The sequence below is a fragment of the Eretmochelys imbricata genome, chromosome 10, assembly GCF_965152235.1.
Source record: "Eretmochelys imbricata isolate rEreImb1 chromosome 10, rEreImb1.hap1, whole genome shotgun sequence".
In the NCBI taxonomy this organism is placed as follows: Eukaryota; Metazoa; Chordata; order Testudines; family Cheloniidae; genus Eretmochelys; species Eretmochelys imbricata.
The window spans coordinates 6,621,006-6,641,909 of record NC_135581.1 but is presented as its reverse complement, the minus strand read 5'-3'; the positions used below and the strand labels follow the sequence as shown (position 1 = coordinate 6,641,909).

General features: G+C 46.8%; 1 protein-coding gene across 1 annotated transcript in view; it reads right to left on the bottom strand.

Moving 5' to 3' along the window:
- CACNA1H (calcium voltage-gated channel subunit alpha1 H) overlaps positions 1-20,904 on the bottom strand; it is a 478,708-nt gene that overhangs the window by 50,281 nt on the left and 407,523 nt on the right. Inside the window, exons 14-23 of the mRNA XM_077827747.1 lie at positions 18,651-18,741; positions 15,786-15,994; positions 11,749-12,183; positions 9,579-9,679; positions 8,949-9,072; positions 8,740-8,808; positions 8,387-8,571; positions 3,153-3,279; positions 2,710-2,835; positions 953-1,042 (exon numbers count right to left, since the gene is read on the bottom strand). Of these exons, the coding sequence (XP_077683873.1) occupies positions 953-1,042; positions 2,710-2,835; positions 3,153-3,279; positions 8,387-8,571; positions 8,740-8,808; positions 8,949-9,072; positions 9,579-9,679; positions 11,749-12,183; positions 15,786-15,994; positions 18,651-18,741 (1,557 nt within the window). The remainder of the gene's footprint in view (positions 1-952; positions 1,043-2,709; positions 2,836-3,152; positions 3,280-8,386; positions 8,572-8,739; positions 8,809-8,948; positions 9,073-9,578; positions 9,680-11,748; positions 12,184-15,785; positions 15,995-18,650; positions 18,742-20,904) is intronic.

Here is a 20,904-nt window from a genome sequence, read left to right as displayed (position 1 = left end):
TTTAAGCCTCCCAACATCCAAATTTGGTAGCACCTCTTTTTAACATCCCCAATTATTTTCTATTTCATGTAAATACATTCATGTTCACCATGCATTCCTTAAAGCAACAGTGAAATGGTACATGTTTTCAGAGCCCCTTGGAGCTGGTGTTTTGGTCCCAAGGTATCCGTCCTTAGGACATGATTTGTAGCTTTCACCTCCTGGTGTTTTCTTCAGCAGGTCAGTGATGCCGAGGGAGGAAGAGGGCTAACTCAGAGCTGCCTGTGGGCAGTGGGTTCTATCTTCTGCATATTCATGTGTGAAAAACATGCCCATTTTGACGGGCTCCATGTCACTGGCAAAAGTTGCCCACTGCGACCATTTCTGAGTAAGAGCAAGATTCTGATCAGCCCCTGCAGAGGTACACCAAGAGCATCCTTCCCCACCTTGTTGCATAGGGGCTGCCCAGAGTCCCACTAGAGGACGTAGACCCTGCTCCCTCTTAGTGGCTCCATGGACACTCAGGGCCTGAAAGAGGGTACGGAAGGTTGCAGTGATGGTGGGGCCAGGCACCCAACCTGTCCAGGCATAGAGTGGGGAGTGTGCTGTAGCTTTTTAAAGGGATGGGTAGCTGCCATGCTGGGGAGGTTGGGACCTCTAGGGAGAATTCCAGCTGAGATTCCCAGAATTCCTTCTGGACACATCTGCTGAACTAGGGCCCCATTACACCCATCACACCCAGATGGCATCCAGGGGACAACTGAGCCCTGATTGAAGTGCTCGTCAGTGCTCAGCTGTGGTTCCCAGGCTGTTCAGGTCCATGCTGCTGCTTTGGAGCCCCCCTACTGGAATCGGCGCCAGAGCAGAGCGCCTGTGGGGGTTACTCAGTTCCATTAACAGCTGTGATCTGTGCACAGTGATCCAGACCACGAACACTAAACTTGTAAAACTTTTTGAGGTCTTTTGTTTCTACCTGCTGGTCAATGCCCACAGCATCCAGGCCATTATACATGATGTTCACCCAGCCGTCTTTGGATGAGAGTACAAACAAGGACATCAGAGCCTGCAAGGAAAAGCAAGAATATAAAGATCAGCCCTGCTGCTATTCACTTCCCTTTGGTCTTTTTAAGGGAGGAAGGGGTGGACTCATTTGCTCTTTGAGTTTCTCAGACTAGCAGTGGAAAGGTAGGGGCACAGGAACCAAAGACAAATGGCAGAATGACTTAGTCATGTCAGTTTCCTCTGCCTTAAGTACATAGGGGAGAAAAACAATCAACATTCGTAGAGGACATTGATTTGGGAAGACAATGAATTTCAAGCCTCAAAGAGGGCATACAAACCAAGAAGAGTCAAATGACCTGCTAAAACAATTCATAATTCATAACACAATGGAGATAATTTTTTCAAATGGAATTTACTGTGATTTTAACCATTTTAGCTATTGGTTTGGTTTTTGCTGGTTTTGATGGAGCTTGGTTTTGGTTTTAATGGAGCTTGGACAACAAAAGCTGACTGGTTAGCTTCCTTTTTAGTTCCACCCAGATTAATTCACGTACTTATAACACAGGTTCTGCTCAGCTACATTGGCAGCATCGCCAAGACCAAATGCACAAAAATTTGGAGGGGGTAACTTTTTTCAAGTTTTTCTTTGCAAACACGAAGAAGGTTAGAAACTAATTAATTATTCTAAAAAATGAAAGGTGAGATTCTCACACAATTAACTGACTCTAGGTGCTGGGGCTTTAAGGGAAAAAAACAGGACCACAGGATATCAGACTGGAAGGGACCCCTGAGTCACGGAGCACAGTCCCCTCCAATTACAGGCAACCCTGTAATATAATCCCATTCATAATTTTGTCAAGTGCCCTCTTGAAGCGAGTGAGGTTGTTTGTCCCCACTGTTCCCATTGGATGGCAGTTCCAGAACAAGACTCACGATAAAATCACAAGAGTTGGCAATGCTGCGTGCGTGAAAATGTGAGGTCATGCTATTGATTGTGACAATCAGCAGCATAGCTCAGAGCATGTCACAGCCATCATCTGGCTCAACACAGTGGGGACTGAACCAGGGACCTCCAGAGAGCTAAAGCATCAACTGCTAATGCTTGAATTAAAGAGCCTACAGGTGTTATGTAGCCTGTGGGTCCCACCAGGGCCTACATAACACAAACTGGCCTGTGGGTTAGGTGTAGTTTTGCTCAGTGCTGTTATTTATTTTGTACATGCCACTGAAACACATAAAAATCTGATTAAATTTAAAAACAACAACAAGAACAAGGTATTATTTCACACTGGGGGCCAGATTGCAATCCCCTTATTCCTGCTGAACAGTACCTTACACAGAATCTCAGGGTTGGAAGGGACCTCAGGAGATCATCTAGTCCAACCCCCTGCTCAAAGCAGGACCAATCCCCATTTTTTGCCCCAGATCAACTTAACAGCCCCCTCAAGGATTGAACTCACAACCCTGGGTTTAGCAGGCCAATGCTCAAACCACTGAGCTATCCCTCCCACCGAATGAGGAGTGGTGACCTGAAGTAATGGCACTACTCAGTGCGAGTAATGGGACCAGACTCTCAGCTCCTGGGTTTTGTTAAACCTTTAAATAAACGAAACCTAAACGGGGGACCTGACGATGAGATGGCTGGAAGTTCAGTGCTGGAGCGGGACACATTCGGAAGAGCCCATCAGACAATGACACAGAAACCTCTCGGAACAAGAACTACTTTACCTGCCCTAAATTGTCGAAGTTGTACTTCCGCCGGACCCATCTGTAGTGCACGCTAGTGCAGTCGGCTTTAGTGGAGATGTTTTTGGTGTCTGGTCCTTCGCAGTAGTAGAACTTGCCCTTAAAAAGCTGAAATTGAAGAGGAGGGGGGGAAAAGTATCTTGGGAAGCCTGGCGTGGGCACTTTGTTCTGTTCCAAGGACAGATCATTGCTTGCCTTGGTTGGAATTTGGGATTCCTTCCCTTGTCCCTGCAGCTGAGGTACCCCTCTTCAGGCACAAAGCCTGAAGCCCCTCTGTTGGGTTAAGAGGATTTCGGGTCCCTGGAGGGATCGGAGTGGCTTGCCTCACCCAGCAGGGGAAAGCCTATTCTGAATGACCTCTCTGTCTTGTTGGGACAAGAAGGGACTTTCTGAATGAGTGCTTGGTTACAGAGGGAGAGTCTTACCTGAACCCCTAAGATCCCGAAGATAATGAAGAAAGCACAGCAGATAAGCACAATATTTCCAATAGGCCTCAGGGATGATATCAAGGTCTCCACCACCAGTTTTAGACCTGGGGCTCTGCTGATGACTCTGGGGAAAAAAACAGCAGAAAAAAGCTTGGCACTCATCCTAGACTCATACAACCACAGAATTAGAAGGGACCACCAGGGCCATCTAGTCTAACCCCCATTTATCCCATCTTTATTCTTCCTCCTGCTCCTTGGGGGCAGTCAGGCTGATATAACCCTTCTTTACCCCCCATACGTATTGGTATGGTACCGTACCATATAGGATGTTACGCTATACTATTCTATAGCTCCTTTCATCAAGTGATTTCAAAGCGCTGTACAGGTGTTAATTAATTAAGCCTCACCACACCCCTGTGAAACAGATAAGTGTTCACGGACCTGCCCTTCTCCCAGAGCTAGTATTTAAGGTTCTTTGCACACTCAGGCAGATGTCTCTGCATCGGCTGCATTTGGCTCACACTTCGAAAGTTCTCTTTGCACTTGTGAGAGCTGGAAACATCGGGCCTGGTGTTCATTTACACTACGGCCACCTCTCACCATTCTTGTCCTGTTAAGGGGCCTTAAAAAGCGTGCAGTGTACTTTAAAGGGCCTTAGTGTAGATGAGAATCAGGCCTTTATTTTTAAATAACAACTTAGAATACAGTTGTGCGGCAATTAAAAAAATAACGAGGCTGCAGAACAACATTATGCATGGTGCCCTGGGTATAGAGTCAGTTGCATGCTCCAATTTACCCTCTCATAACAGACAGAGAGGGGGTGAAGTTGAAATGGAAAACCAAAAAGGAAGTACTTAGTTTACACAACACATAATTAAACCTGTGGGACTGTCTACCACAAGATTTCACTGAAATCAAATGTGTAGCAAGGCCTCAGCTGATTAGACATTTATATAGACAATGAGAACATTCACAGTTACATTAGATAGGATAAAAATGTATAAGGGATATAAACTCTCCTGCTGCAGGGCACAAGCCAGTCTCACTAGCTGATGAAGATTAGGAAGGAGTATCTCCTATTGGCAGGTTGTTTCATAGAATCATAGAAGATTAGGGTTGGAAGAGACCTCAGGAGGTCACCTAGTCCTATCTCCTGCTCAAAGCAGGACTAACGCCAACTAAATTATACCAGCCAGGGCTGTGTCAAGCCGGGCCTTAAAAACCTCTAAGGATGGAGATTCCACCACCTTCGTAGGTAACCCATTCCAGTGCTTCACCACGCTCCTATCAAAATAGTGTTTCCTAATATCCAACCTAGACCTCCCGCACTGCAACTTTAGACCATTGCTCCTTGTTCTGTCGTCTGCCACCACTGAGACCAGCCAAGCTCCATCCTCTTTGGAACCCCCCTTCACGTAGTTGAAGGCTGCTATCAAATCTCCCCCCCACTCTTCTCTTCTGCAGACTAAACAAGCCCAGTTCCCTCAGCCTCTCCTCGTAAATCATGTGCCCTAGCCCCCTAATCATTTTCGTTGCCCTCCGCTGGACTCTCTCACGGTTGTCCACTAAAGGGTTTCTAGCACCTTCCTCTGAAATACTGGCCATCATCAGAGACAGGGTACTGAACCACTGGTCTGATCTGGAATGGCAGATGTTGTGTTCAGTGGCCTTATACCAAGCCTGAACTTTGCCCCCAAATACCAAGCATGTAAAATCTTTCTAGCAGCGTATAGACAGTAACTCACAGCAGTGCTGGAAAGCAAGCCTTAGCCTCCATTTATAGATGGAGAAACTCCAGCACAGGGTGGTTAAGTGAGGCCACTGAGAGAGGCCGTTTGTGGTGAACTTCTGAAGAGCACTGCAGCTGTGTCTCGTGCTCTTGGGCTCAGGCCTTTAGAACACACCTACCTTGTAAGTTACTCAGATGCCCCATCTTTGGAAGTGCTCAGGAAGGCTAATGAACCAAGGCTCAATCCTGCTGAGCACCCTGGCCCCATTCCAGCCACGCACTTAAGCACACGTTCAACTTTCTGTCAGTGGGACCATTCAAGCACTTAGTTAAGCACAGGCTTAAGTGCTTTGCTGCCTTGGGCCAATGGTGCTCAGCACCTTTTGAAAGATTGAACCACAAGATGCCATTTATAAAGGGGAGGAGTATTTTATCATACAAGGGGGGTTGTTTCCTACCTAAGCGGTCCGGGAACTGACTCAGAGACAAAAGGGATTTGTGGTCGACAGGTCCGTAACAAAATTAATGAGCAGCACTGATTGCCTTCTATTTGCAGAGGAGCCCAGTAGTGGATCCAGAGGCATGGTTTATAGCAGCACAGAAAGTTTGGATGTTTTTCTTTTCTATGTGAGTGACTAGAGAAAGGATCTCCTGGGTGGGTCTGAGAAATGCGTTTGTGCCCAAACAGCACCACAAACCCCAGGGAGTTTTTCCAGGAGGCTGCATGTTTCAGTTGAAAAATGTCAAAGCTTTTTAAGAGGGTGGTGCAGGATCCTTGTTGGTAGCTTCATTTTGCATGGCTAAGTTAACACTTTAATGCCCAGGAGGCTGATAATCTAGGCAAGTAGAGATGTGTGAGGAAGGGACAGAGGATAAAAGGTAGATGTTGTAAGCCTGGGGCTACCCAGTCAATAGGTAACATCAGACGGTTTATACTTCCTCTAAGTGAGAAGTGTTTAAGTAACTTCTTGTTCTCTCAAACTAGTAATGAATAATGTGACAGAGAAACTGAATAGTCTCTGGAATAACAGTGCACAAGACTTATGTAAGTAACACCAGAGTCAATCATGGGCTCTTTGTGAATACAGCAGGTTGAATTATTCTCTGGAACTAATTCTTCCCAATTCTGTCCCTTATATTTGTTCATACATCATTTGTGCCCTCATTTCCATTACTCTTCATAGGTTCCAAGGGCAGAAGGGACCATTGCGGTCATCCAGTCTGAGCTCCTGCATGACACAGACCGTAGAACTTCCCACAAATCATTCCTGTTTAAAATGGCTGATGATGGAGAATCCACCTCAACCATTGTGAAATACGGTACTGCCTAAAAAGGCCAAGCCAAGATAGTGCCCCATTGTGCTAGATGCTGTAAATACACAAAGAGATGGTTCCTACTCTGAAGAGATTGCAATCTAAGAGGGCAGCAGTAAAGACAAATTCAGAAAACAGACTGGGGTACCGAAGCAACAAATTAGATGAAAACATTAATGCAACCACTTTGCCATCTAGGAAATAACTAGCGAATACACAATAGCCATTGCTTATGTAGGAACCGGCCAGATTGATTCTTGCTTACTAGTGTGATGGGAAGAGGCAAATGGCTCTTTTTCCTAAGGACCGCACGTTTCTGGAGCCACCTATCTTGTTTCCAAAGAAATTTCTTGGGAAAGAGAATGTGTTTTTGTCGGGCATGATGCAAAATGGGAACGGGCAAAGTGAGCTGATGAGAATTCCCCAAGTATTTATACTCTCCCTGTCCCTTTATTACTGTGCTATCAAACAAAATACAAATTCCCTTTATTCCTCTTTCAAATATTGAAAACATGACCTTTCCTCTTCCTAGCCAACAGCTACATTGTGTCCAGGTGGCATTAGATATACACACACAGGAGAAGGACTACAGAAACTGGAGCTTATCAAATTATTGCCAGCACCTGTTTAATTGCCATTTCACTCTCAGCCAATGCGACCTTCTCACTTGGGAATGACTGTAAGGTTGTGCAGTGTAACATGTCACTTTGATTAGGGAGCCAGCCTGATATGTAAAATTATGATTAAAATGCAGCGTGAGGAAGGCATTCATCATACACACTGTGCGAGTCCGATAACACTTTCTGCCCCAAACCAGATCAGCTCTTCTAGATAGTGGTGAAGACAAAGTACCAGTCACTTTGGTCTTCCTTACAGGTGCTGAGAGTATGCACATAACAGATGGACCGAAACCCATTTGGTGTTCACATTCAGTCACGTCTGATAATAAGCAACTGAAAGCTCAGATATTTCTCCATCACTGCTGAGGGCTTGTCTACACTGGCTTATTTTAAATTGGTTTAAAAAACAAATTAGTTAAATTACTGTGCAGACCCACTCATATTGGTTTCAGACTGGTTATACTGGGTTAACATAGGTCTGTAAATTGATCAATGCAAGATAAACAGATCAAAGCCAAGCTCACAGCAATACAAGAGTCCACACAGGAAGTTGTACCAGTTTAACTAAAGTGGCTTAAATTATACCGTTAGCTAAATTGGTTCAACCCTGTGTGTACACCAGGCTGGAGACTGCAAAGCTGGCATGGAAATCTTCATGAAAACGCAACCTTGCCCTTTTCATAACTTCTTCGACTCTGATGTTGAAACAGAGAAGGGTCCTGTCTTGGTGTTAATCCAGAAATGTGACCGACATTTTACAACTTGGAAGAACCTTCTACTAGAGCAATTACTTGTTTTTCCATCCCAGAACAGATTCACAACCATCAGTGTTGCCAACTTCTGTTAACACTCACCTGTGGTGAGAATTATTTTTTATGGCCCAGTAAAGAACCATTAGTTTTCCTATCATTATCAGCTTTGTTCTATCAGAGCATTTTCATCATGAATTTGCAAGGATGCCATAAAGTGAGATGCGCTATCACGACGATTCCAGTTGACACTGTGCATGCAATGCACTGAAACAATTCAGTATTTTTAGTGTGTCCCAGTGGATAGATTACTGAGACTCAGGAGGCAAGGCCTATTGTTTGTGGGTAAGTCACTTCATCAACCCATGCCTCATTTTCCCCACCTGTAAAGGAGGAACAATGTTCAGCACCTTTGTGAAGTGCTTTGAGGTCTATGGATGAAACTTGCTATATGAGTGCTAGCTTCAAGAGGATATTTTACTTCAGAAGAGTTTCAGTAGCTTAAGGAATCAAGTCTTTCCCTTCAAACTCCATGATTCATCAAAACAAAACAAAGGGCTCACCTACATGGCAAGTTACTATGCGGCAAGTCCAGGTGTGAATCTACTGCACACCAGCTAGCTGCACAGTAACGTCCCAGGTGGACACTGCAACAACAAGTCCTGGAATGGGGCTTAGCTGACTATGCTTTCAAGTATCAGTAGCCAAGCTGTATGCTGGGACTTCCACTGTAGATTCACACCACGGCTTGACGCCTAATAGCTTGCCATGAAGACAAGCCCAAACCCCACACATCCATTTTGCCCAGTGTGAAAGTACCGGAGAGGCCTCAAGGTCCGCAGCAATCTTAAGACTCGAAGGATACCCAAAATCTTAGCCCCGCCTGCTGACGCCATGGAGACGATAATATCAATGATGGATACAAAGACCAGGACCCCATCCAGGACATTCCAGCTGCTTTGGAGATAGGTATTTTCCCCAGAGAAGAAGCCAAGGGCCACCACCTAGAACCAGTAGGAGAAAGATATTTAAGTTGTGGCCTCATGCCTTTTGCTTTTTTGCTGTACATGACAGACACTGACATGCAGTGAAATACAGCTCATCTTAGCTCTCAGACCACAGAGGCCAGCCCTCATTGTGGGTTGGCAGGTTTAGTGGAGACACATAATTACCTTCACCATCATCTCAACAACAAAGATTGCAGTGAAGATGTAATTGGAGACACTCAGAAATATCCTCTCCTGTAAAATAGAAATCAACAGCAGGAGGCAAGTCATTTAAACAGCAGAAACCCAGCATCCTCCATCCCACAGGTTCCTTCCCCGATGTGGCTGGGGAAAAGTTATTGTGGGTGCAGGAAAAGGGATGGGGGGATGCTCACCATGCTGTGGGGGTCAATATCGGGCCTCTCCAGTGCAATGGTGATGCAGTTGAGAAAGATGAAGACCAGAACCACATGGTCAAACATCTTGTGGGCTATAACCTTCTGGCACATCGCTCGAATCCTGGGGGAAAAGGGGCAGAAAGGAAGAGGTCATGGCCAGAAGCCAGTCTGGGTCAGCAAGCTTGGAACTCACCCCTCTGACTGGCATTTCCTTTCCTGAGAGACTCCTTTAAAACCTTCAATGGTAACTATCTCAGGGTGCTGAGATAGGACCTGTGCACAGTTTGCTGCACTAATTATCAATGAAATAAACAAGAAATAACAATAATAATAATTAATTATTATTAATAAGTCACCTCAGCTTCCTGCCAAGGTGTCGACAGCCCTGTCCAGTGATTCTGCCTATCACAGAAACATTACTCAGACAAGGGGCTGACTTCGGATGTCCTTACTCAGATCTTCCCCACAGAAGAGTTTTGCCTACTGAAGGGCTGACTAAAACTGGAGTCTGGAACAGCCCCTCCTGTGGTAAAAGGCAATGGAATTCCATTCCTGCCCAATGGAATGAGCTTCTCCCAAGCCCCAGTTTTCAGCTGCCAGCCCACTCGGTGAACTGGGGTTTCTTACCGATTCTGAGGAGAAAACAAGTAGAGGGACCAGTCTTCGTGATTCTTGCACCACTCCGGTTTGTAGGGCTCCAGGGCTTTACGAATCCTGTAGCAGTAACTCTGGAGAGAACAAAGAAATTGCTCCTTTCTTTAGTTTTCCTGGCTCATTAGCCTGCGGGGTCCCTCTGCCCTTCTCAAGCGACCCTCTGAATTCTTTGCTCTATAGGTGGTTTCTGGAAAAGGCGGTGTTAGAATTTGGCTGTGAAAATGAAGACCTATCTGTGTCCTTATATGGCCCCCATCATCACAGTAAAGTGATGTGCCAGAGGTCCATATGGAGCCTGTGGCTACGCCAGGAATTGTGCTCAGATTTCCCCCTGTCCCAGTCCAATGCCCTATCCAGAACACCATCTTTCCTACCCTCCCATCAGGCTCACAGGGAAGTGAAGAAGAGCCACACAACATGGGATGTACTGTACAAGTGCAGCCAAAGGTAGAATGGAAGCCTTGTTACAGGGCAATCTGATGCTCAGACCAGCAGCTGGGATTTGGACTGATGCAGGATGGTAAAGATCTAACTCTCCTTCTCCCCCGAGGAAAGGAAGCTTCCATGAACCCTACATACGTGGCCAAACCTTGAAGTCCTTACTCCCTCAAAACTCCCCCCAAAGTGAGCGGGAGCCGGGGGCGGGGGGTTGCTCGCTGCACTTGAAACCAATCCAGTCATATTTTGTGTCTTTATTTTCCCACCAGACATAAGGATTGAGGGACTTCCAAGCTTCAAGGCATTGCACTAAGTGCTTATTAATTAATTAATTTAATCCCCTGGGGTCTATGAATTTTTTGAGCATCGGTGTAAACTCCCCTATTCAGAGGTATTGAAAATCCTGTTTTGTTTTTTGCAATACCAAAATGTTGTGCCTAAGTGACCTAACCGCGTCACTGTAATTACATCGACACCGGTTTATGTGCTGACCCTCCATGCTGGCTGACATGAGGCTAGTTTTTCTCTTTCGGAGATGAGGCTGACTGCAGCGTTGTGACTCCAATCTGAAAACTCAACCTGGGTGTCAGCAGTGACTGGAATCCTTTGAGCTTTAGCCTCCCTTCACAGAAGCTCTGGAGCAAAGTCCCTGAAACAGGAATCACGCCCTGGAGAGGTCACAGTGGAGGGTTAACAATGTCCAAGGCTCTCAGTTTGGTGCTGGAGAGCAACTGGGTTAATGCTGCTCTTGCAAAGGGCATTGCAAGCTGCTCTGGGTGACCCACCAAGCCAGGACATGCCACACGTCACTTCCTCTTTCCTTGGAAGGTGGAACTTTCTGGAAGTTGGAAGAACAGATACTGCAGGTCCAGAAGAGCTGACAGCCAAGATAGTGCTCGCGGTGCAGAGAACCCGGGAAAATGAGGGCTGTGTACGAGGGGACTGTACACTGAGATGTGTGACGCTTCCCTGGAGAGCCCAAACTCGCTGTAAGGTGGCCAAAGTTTGCGAGTGGTTCAGGGCAAACCCAGGGGGGCTCTGCACATGGGACTGAGCTGGGGAGGGGGAAAGCAGTGTTCCACAGGGAGCCAACAGCCTCACACTGCACTGAGCCTAGAGAAGGGTCTGTGTGGCTGACTGAGCCCAGAGGAAAGGGGGTTTTTCCCCTCTATTTCAAGGTGAATGGGTAGATTGGGGCAAGCCCAGAGGGAAAGGGCTCCACATTTCAGAACATGCCTGGGAAAGGACCCATGTTTCACAGGAAGCCTGGGGGAAGGGCCTAAAATTGACAGCAAGCCCAAGGGAGAGGCCCCAGGCTTTCAAGGGAGCCTAGGGGACCAGGTTCTGCATTTCTAGCAAGCCTTTGACAGAGGGTGCCTGGGGTGAAATCTGGTTGAGAACACAACAAATAATGTTTGGGAGGGCATCCCGGAGATGGGTGTCAACCACAGCCAGGGACTGTAGTTCACAAAGGTGGGTGCCCGTCACCCGGACACTTCACCTTGCCTATAGATCAGACAGTAACAGAACCCCCCTATTCGCAAACAAAACTCTTTGGGAAGTGGATGCCAATTCACTAGGAACTGGACTCTTTCATCTACACCAGCCAGTAGGTGGCAACAACTCTGCCCGGGATTTGAACAAGCACCTTACAGGGGAAAGGCTCCCTTACCCCCAGAGCTGCCCGATCCCCAGGGCAACTTACGTCATCCATGTCGTCATCATAGTCCAAGGGGTCGTCCTTGTGGCTGTCGATGCGCAGGAAGAACTCGCTGGGCACATGCACCATTTTGCCATTGCAGTCCTGGTACTCTGCGGGCAGCACGGCCAAGGGGTTGATGCTGAGGGAGTGGCGCATGGTGGGGAGCTGGAGAAGCTCAGGCAAGTCTAAGGAGCTTCTGTAATCCAGGGACTCTGCCCGGCGGTGCAGGGTGGCTCTGCTGACAGTGCTGGACTTGGCATCATCGGAGTCATCATCCGTGCTCCCTTTCCCCTCCCCAGAGAGCAAGGACTCCCTTTCCCCAGACTGGTTCTTCTTCTTGAGGCTTGGGGCCCTTCCGAGGCTGTTCCAGCTTGAGCGTCGGCTTCCCCAGTTGCTGTTGGGTCCCCAGTTCGCACATGGCGAGCTGCGGAGGCTGGACTGAGAGATGGGAAAAACATGTGAGATTTCACCCTCAACCAGAAGAGGGAAGGAAATGGCTCAGAGGGAAAGGAATTTAGCCCAGAAGTTATGGCACAAACTGCTAGGTGGCTCCAGGGACAAGACAGTCATTCAGTTAAGAAGAACAGACAGGGAACATTGCAGGTGTTGTTAAGGGCTAAGGCAGGTAAGTTCATGCTGCTGGACAGGGGCCCCACACTGGGAACGCTGGTGTTCCAGTTGAGCGCTTTTCCGCAACCTCTCTCATCTCCTTGACTCCCTCATACCTGGGTACCCAGGTGAACCCACATCGAAGGCGTCCCTTTAAAGTGCACCCTCAGCATGGCTAGAACCTTTCTCAGTGCAGGATTCTTAAATCCCATGTAAGTTTTAAGCACACAGGGTCCTGCCTGTGCATGCCAGCCACATTACAAAGGCTCCAAGAAGACTTTCATAGGACTTCCCCTTTTCCAGAATTACAATGCTCACAAAAGCTATTGATTCCCCCCCGCTCAATTACACTCAGTGCACTATGGCCTGGGGTCTGAGTCCACATACCTGAGTCAGTGCCGTACAGTAGCACACCACCTGTCTTAAAACATATTCCCCATGTAAACTTGGCACAACTAATGAAAACTCAAGGCTGGCTCCACATCTGCTCCAGATCCATGAATCTCACAGCAAGTGGAGGAGCCCAGCCAAGGAGGATTTTATGGAATCCTCTCTTGGGGTCACAGTGCCCTTTTATAGGCCCTTTTATACAGTGACACTGCTCCACACCAACTGGATGGCAGGGCTGGGGTCAGTCACTGGAGATACATTCTTGTGTGTCACGGTAAAAATCACACAACCGGTTCCTAAGGGCCTGCCTCTCATTAACACTAACTAAGATCCTTTTACACCACTCTGGCAGCAAAAATGTGTCCAGCCCTAAGACTCTGTTCCCACTGGGCAATATTTTTTTAAACACCTAAGTGATTTAGTTTCAGAGTAGCAGCCGTGTTAGTCTGTATTCGCAAAAAGAAAAGGAGGACTTGTGGCACCTTAGACACAAACAAATGTCTAAATCACATTGGCTTCCAGTGGGTCTTGGGCATCTAAGTGCTTTTGAAAATTTTACCCAGACAATAGTCTTATTTTTCCTTAAATATGTCCTCAAATGGATTCCCGTCCCACCCCCGCAAACAAATGTCTGGTGATGATTATTTTGTAACTGCAATTTGCATTGCTGAATAGTTCCTGGTACGGAAGTGTTCAAGGTCAGAGCAGCGAAGCCTAGAAAGAAATCTCCTTTTCTCTTAACATTTTCCTTCCAGCACAGAAACAGAGCTGACTGCTTTAAGCATTCTCATTGGTTTTGATTAAGGTTCATCTCAGTGCTGTTCCATTGGGTGGCTGCTTGTGCCCTGATTCGAGCCATGAGCCAGCAATCCCATCTAAACCCAAGACAAACGATAGAGTCATCTCGTTTTTCTTTTCAGAAGCATTACCTTGGCTAGGCAGCTTACCAAAGGTGATAACGGTTCTACCTCAGTACGCTGCATGAAGTGCATTCATGCTCCACTGCTTTGATGTCAGCATGATATTGAAGCTACATAGTGAAAAACAGGGCAGATAAGCAGAGATGCAAACCCGTTTTTGTCCATTAACTCTGGTCCTTCTATTTTCAGTCCTTCCTCCCAGCACTGCCCTGCTGTGAGTGTAACAAAATCTACTGTCTGTTCAGTAATTCCAGCCATCTCTCTCCCCTCAGATGGTTATTCCCTAAGGATAATCCATGATTTCAGCTCTTGGTTTCTGTCTGTTCCCCTCAATAAGGGGCTGGGTATAATAAACAAGAGCAGAGCAGCCACGCGAGGGGTGAACAAGCATTCAGATTCCTTCGCAGTCATTCCAAGATGGTTTATTCCGGCCTCCCGAGTGGGCCTCACATCTAGCCAATCATTAAAATGCCACAAGGAATTAGGGCCCTGCAGAGCCACCGCCCATTAGTCCTGCCTGACAGGAGATGCTTGGCTCATCTCCGAGGCACCCGGGGGCTGTGCAGTTGTTCCAGGAAGAATGTGTTTCTTACCACAGTGGTTTGCCTGTGCAAAAGCCAAATGAAACCTCTCGAAGACTGTGCCCAGGTGTAATGTCTGGGACTGCCTGCTTCCAGTCAGTTGAGCCAGCTCACCCCCTCTCCTGACACCTCCATCGTAACCAAGGGAAACCATTCAGGGGCACTGAGTCCCTGTCCCCCAACTGTGTAGCACCCAGTAACCTCTTCTTCCTTAAGCCTTCTGCGGATGAGGCAGCAAAGTCCTCAGACCCTAGTTTCTCCAGTGACTACAGAACCAGCAACTCATCTTGACTGCTCTAGGCATTCCCTGCCACATTAGCCCTCCTGATGACAGACCACACACTATCCAGCTCTGCACCTGTCAGTCCAGCCTGCAACTCTGGATTCCCCACTGCTTCTCCACAGCCTGAATCCACTGTTATGACCATCCTGCCCTATTTCATCATGCCCCCTGCTGCCTGATCTCACCTTCCCACCGATCACCTCATTTCCACCACCCAACCCAGGGTAGAAAAAATTACAGCTGAGTCGCAGTGCATCATGGGATAGGAAGTCACCAGGATGTATCACGGGAGATGTAGTCCAACCACAGAGCTGGGCCAATTGGGGAGAATGGGGACTGAGGGACCCAGAACTATAAATCCCATCAAACACCGTGACAGGTCAGGCCGTGCAGAGATTAATGTCTACCTGAAACAAAACATTATGACATTTCCAAATCCAAATTTTTCACATTCTGCAATAGGTTTAGATATTTTGACTTTTTGTCTGAATAGAAATGGGAGAATTTACCACAGTATGGCAATTCCAATTTGTGATCAGCTCCTTACACAACCTAGATATGTTACCAAACCCACCCACCCAAAATGTTAAAAGAGCATTAAAGGTTGCAAAGTCAAGTACTCAAAAATTAGTAAATGCCGAGATGAAGATTGCCAGTGTGCAACCTTAACTATGTCTCTTTGTGTGTATGCATTACGATACTGTCTTTAATTACATAATCACATAGTATTTTTCCCCACAGGACTCCTGCCTCATTCAGTGCTCATGCTGGACCTGTTCTGTGGATGAATCAGGGCTACCAGGAGGTTGTTGTCCATGGGACAGCCTTTTCACAAGGATGGCAAAGGGCATATCCCTGACCCACCCCCTGCCAAATTTCAAGTCCTAGCTCCAAAGCATGGGGACACTAAAGCTGGTCAAAGAAAAGATCACCTGAGATTTTTTGACATGGGAAGAAATCATGTATTTTTCCCCAGCCTCACTCTCAGAAATTGCTAAACTGTTTTGGCTGCAATTTCCCAGAACAATTCTGCCTGAGGCACGCACACAGCATGGAAAAGATCAGCCCAAAGGGTTAGTTTTTTTTCAAAGTTATATGCAATTGAAAACAGGGTTTTATAATGGGAAATATTGCGCAACCTTAATCACAGGCAGCGCTACCAGCCCTGCCTATAAGATTATACATTTATCTCCCCCTCTGTGTTATTACATATAAAAGGCAGAGAATAGGGGGAAACTGCCAATACTGGTAACATACCAAGGACTTTTGATCATAGCTCAGGGGATCCACTGAAGCATTGCTCCCTCTCCTTGAGTCCACGAAGGTGTGCACCGAATCCATGTGCGGCGAGCACTTGGGCGTTGGCATGGGAGTAGCAGCAGTGCGCATGATGATGGGAGGGGGTACGCTCCCCCTGCCCTCCACGTGACCGTTTGGGGTGATGGCAAGGGAGTACATCTTCATCTCTGGAAAGAAGGCGAGCTGCAGTTAGGGTTCTGCTCAGGAGCTTAGCTGGGGACTGCAACCAGCACTTTTAAAACAGGCAACCCACATTTATCTCCTATTGACTTCTCTGAACAGGAAGAGCAGATGGAAACTCCTTGGTGCCATCAATGCCGGGTGGGTCTTTCATAGGAGATAGAAGGCCAAGGTCAGGAGCATTCAGAAGGCCCAATCTTAATAATAACCCCTAGCTCTTCCCTAGATCTCAAACTGCTTTAAAAAGGGGTTGGTATCATTATCCCCACTTAACAGATGGAGGAAATTGAGGCATGGTGAGGCGAAGTGACTTGTCCAAGGTAACCTAGTTGGATAGCAGCAGAGACAGCAATCGGACCCAGGTGTCCTGAGTTCCAGTCCAGTGCTCTAGCCACTAGGTCATCAGCATTTGCTGAGTTAGAAACTCATCCCGGACTACACAAGGAGTTGCGGGTGCTCAGCAGCAATCAGGATTGGAGTTGCAGATTGTATGGCTATTATTTTCACCCTAAGGGAAACGGCTGTTAGTCCTCATGTGTTCACCAAATTGCAATCTGGATAAATTATTCTTCTCTTCCTGTGGTGCAGAGATTAAATGATTTGTAAAGTGCTTTGGATTCCTTTGGGGCGGAAGGCACTGTACAAACGTACACTGTGATCGTTAGTCATCCATTCCAGGGACAGGAAATGCGAAGGGTTCCTAAACATGCATACATCTATAGAAGCACAACAGAATAACCTAATGAACTACTTTTCCCTGATAATTGCTTCTAGTTAATAAAAAGAAAGGGAGCAGTTACACCACATTGTTTCAGCTCTAAGGCAAGGGAAAATGGACCTCTCCTTGAGACATAGGGGCTGTCACGGCCACACAGCATCAGATCTTTTCAGAAAGCAACATAATATACTCGTTAAAAATTGCAGCAACAGTGTTCACGATGAAGATAAACAAGAATCTACAGAACAAAACTCCTTCTGCACTGCTGAGTGCAGTAATACTCTGTCATCAAAAGCCTAGATTCAAAGACAAGGTCTGGAGTCGAGAGCAAATCTTAATTTATGTTGGCTCAGTGGATTTCGGTTTAATGATTGCAGAATCTGCCGCCTGGGGGAGGGGAGAGGATGAGACCATCTGCCATATGTAGGAGAGAAGAATAATTTTACACTTGTACAGGTAGTTCAGGAAATGATTCCGCCTCCACTGTACGGAGAAAGCCAAGGGTTTTATTACCCCGGCTAATTCTCCTCTGATGCCTGCTTTTGTCATGCTGTGCCCTTGTATTTTTAGCATCAGTTTGCTTATTTGCTGATGCACAAAGCCTGTCCATAAACCACGGAAATCCATAGAAGCTTTGCCAATCACTTCAAGGGGTGGAAGCCCCAAATCTGCTAATCTGAACCACACAAGATCCTTCTGTCTATACACATTTTACAGGCCAATGGGTTTGTAATGGGATCATTAATGCCCGTATGTTGTTTGTACACATCTTGGCATTTAGGAGGTTTATGGAGACTGGAAATGGTCAAGCTATTCCTTGTCCATAGTTTATTCTGAGAGTTCAGCCCTGTTCTCTATTTGTGAGCTTCCTGAGAATAAGTGGCAATTTCCTTCCTGCCCTGGAATGGGCCTGTTATTCGAAGTGGTTCTGCAAACAGCTTATACAAAGGAATTTCAGCCTATGGTTTGTTGGCCAACCGTCTGCAGTGAAGATGAATTTGATAACCCGATATTTGGAATTTTCCAGTTGAGCTGAATGACTGGGCAGTTAAATCACCTAGTATTGCTCCAGCTCCCTCAACTGGTGACCCCAACCATTAAAATACTCCTGTTTCTATCTGCAATTAATTCCATTTGGTCACCAGATGACTGTCATTTCACTGAGTCAAATGAATTTTGGCTACAGGCCCAAAAGACACTTTAAAATTTTAAGAAAACCCCACCCTGAAAATTAAAAGGGGATGAGATGTAATGTGACCAAATAGCCAATACAGTTTAATATCTGAGGCAAGGATATATTGAAAAGCAACACGCGTTCTCTCTTCGTATTTGTTCAGACTGGAAAGTCTTTTTCATATTCGAAATACTTTTTGACTAGCTGAAAATGCAAAACTACTGCCCCGCAAGCATAGCAGCCAGGTGAGTCACCACATGAAACGTGCTGCCCCGAGGGGAGATAAAAGCGATAGAGCTCCCAAACCAGCAGTTCCCAAACTTTTCACTAAGTTGTATTTTGTCTTTTTTGGGGATCCATTGCACCTGCTCCTTCCCCTCCCCAGCCTCTTAGTCCCAAGCCCAAGCCCCCTAGTTACTCCCCCCAGCCCACCCCCTTCTGTGCCCCAGCCAGCCCCTCTCTCCCCGCAGCTGGGCTGCAATCACTACCAGGCTTACTGTCTGCTCGCTGGCTCAGCAGCTTCCTTCGCACTGCACTTGCCACGGAGATCCCACCCCGCCATGCCTCTGCCTGGGGATGTCAGAGCACCAGAGAGGAGGGTAGTTGGGGAGAGGGAATGCCACCAGGCCGCCTGGTGGGTTGGGACCCACCATGTGGGAAATACTGACCTAAACCATTCTACAAGGCCTCTGGAAACAGAGTTATAGCATAGCTATGCACACCGCAGAAGGAAATTCAAGCTTATTCCTACCTGTTGCGCGGAGGTCTCTCAGCTTCTCAAAATCCTCATCGAAGTTGGCAGATGTCTTGTCCTCATCTGTGTCCGACCTGTTGGCGTCACCCTGCATGGAAGGGATGGGGGAATTTAGTGTTTGATTAGTGTTTTGCTCTTGACCAGGAAAGAGACCTTTTTGAATAAAATTCCCTGGATCCATTTAAGTTACTAATGCCAGACCAATGGCTGCCCATCCCATCCCATCTTCACTTCATCCCATCAGAGGGGCCATGTCATCTCGTGGGTTGAGCATAGACTGGGACATGGAAGAGTATGCTTCAGGTTCTAGCTCCAACACTGACTTGTTTGAGTGACCACTGGCAAATCTCTCAACCCTGCTGTACCTCACTTTCCCTAACTCGGTGTTTGCAGCTGTTGTATTTTTCATTGTAAAATGGGGACCATGATACTTACCTGTTGTGGGTATTAATCAAGTAAGGTTTGTAAAGTGTTTTGAAAGCTGGGGCAGGGACTCTCTCTTTGACTGTATTTGTACAGTGGTGCCTGATCTTAATTGGGGCCTTTGGGCACGGTCACATTATATGCGCTAAGCATTATGATGTGTATGGGAACTGCTTTGAAACGCCCTTATACAAGATATAGCTCCTGCCAATGCTGCTGCATTCACCTCAGTGTCTAACCTAACTGAACAATGGGTCCCACTGCAAAACGTGAAAGCGTTGTTACCAGAGAAGGGACTAAGAAAAACTGGCATCACGGGGTTCCGTATCTATCCTCTCTCCATGATCCCAACTCACAAGCTGCTGGGTTTAGGTGTCAAAAGGATATTTTTCTAGCTACCAGTACTGAAAAACTCAACCCGGGATCTGAAAAATCAAGCCCTGCCTTGTCTTTCATCCTGCCTCGTTATAAAGGAATCTCCTTCCTTAGAAGTTTTTAAGGTCAGGCTTGACAAAGACCTGGCTGGGATGATTTAATTTGGGATGGGTCCTGCTTCTGAGCAGGGGGTTGGACTAGATGACCTCCTGAGGTCCCTTCCAACCCTGATATTCTATGATTCTATGATTCTATGATAAAGATTCTGCAATCAGAAGTCACTGGGCAGCATTGTAGGATGAGGTAGAATAGAACTGCACCTGCTCTTCCATAACTGCACCTGCTCTGCAGGGCTGAGATAGTACTGGGAGCTTATTTATGTCAGTAAAGTCAGCAGACGTGGCTTGAAGACAAAGAGAGAGGGTTGAAAGTGAAGATGGCCACAGCTGGAGACTTAAGACTTGGTGGCTTTATGACAACTGAGTAACCACCTCCCTCCAGGTTATTTCCACTCAGGCTGTGCAGTTAAAACACTCTCTCCTTCCAAAACATCTGCCTATATTTTTTTTAAAGATCCGTATTTAATGACAGCTAGTTTGTTGGCTGACTCATGCCTCAATATCTTCAGCAAACAAATACAGATCACAGCATTTCATGCTGGAGAGCAGGGGGTCTGTGCCTCGTGGGGACACCTCTGAGCAGCAGTCGGTGATTTTCATCTCTGTGCTGTCAGTCTTATCTCTGTGAATCACGCTGGGCTCCCCAGCGGTTTGGAAAATAGTCTTGTCTTTAACCTTCATGCCGTAACATCTTTCGTGCCTATGGTACATCTCATTCAGGGGGCCTAGTTAACAATTCTGTCTAGTCATGTTGCTTCTTGTTAGAAGTCTCTATACTGGAATATTATACAAACACCACATGGAGAACCATGCGATCCTTGCAGGAAACAAATGAAAAATCATTTATTACCAAAACATGTAAGGTGGGATTTTCAGATGCTCTCAGGGCTGAAACTCAGCTGGTAGAAGGTCCACGGAGCGCTCCACCAGACAGGGTGACCAGACAGCACGTGTGAAAAATCGGGATGGGGGTGGGGGAGGGTAATAGGCATCTATATAAGGCAAAGCCCCAAATATCAGGACTGTCCCTATGAAATTGGGACATCTGGTCACCCTAACCCCAGAGGACCCTGGGGACATGTGCCAAGTTACAGCGGCTGGTGAGTTGCACCTCAGCATTGGCCCAGCTCTGTGACCGTTGAAGTGGATGGAAGTTTCACCATTGAGTTCAGTGGGAGCAGTTAGGCTAATACTGAGTGCTTTGGTACATCCTCCCCAATACAGTCATGAACAGACCCCAGATTAGACACTTCGGGATCCACAGAAGTGATACAACACAAGTGGTGAACGGACACACACGCACACGCTACCCCATCATGGACCGTCTCTAGCAG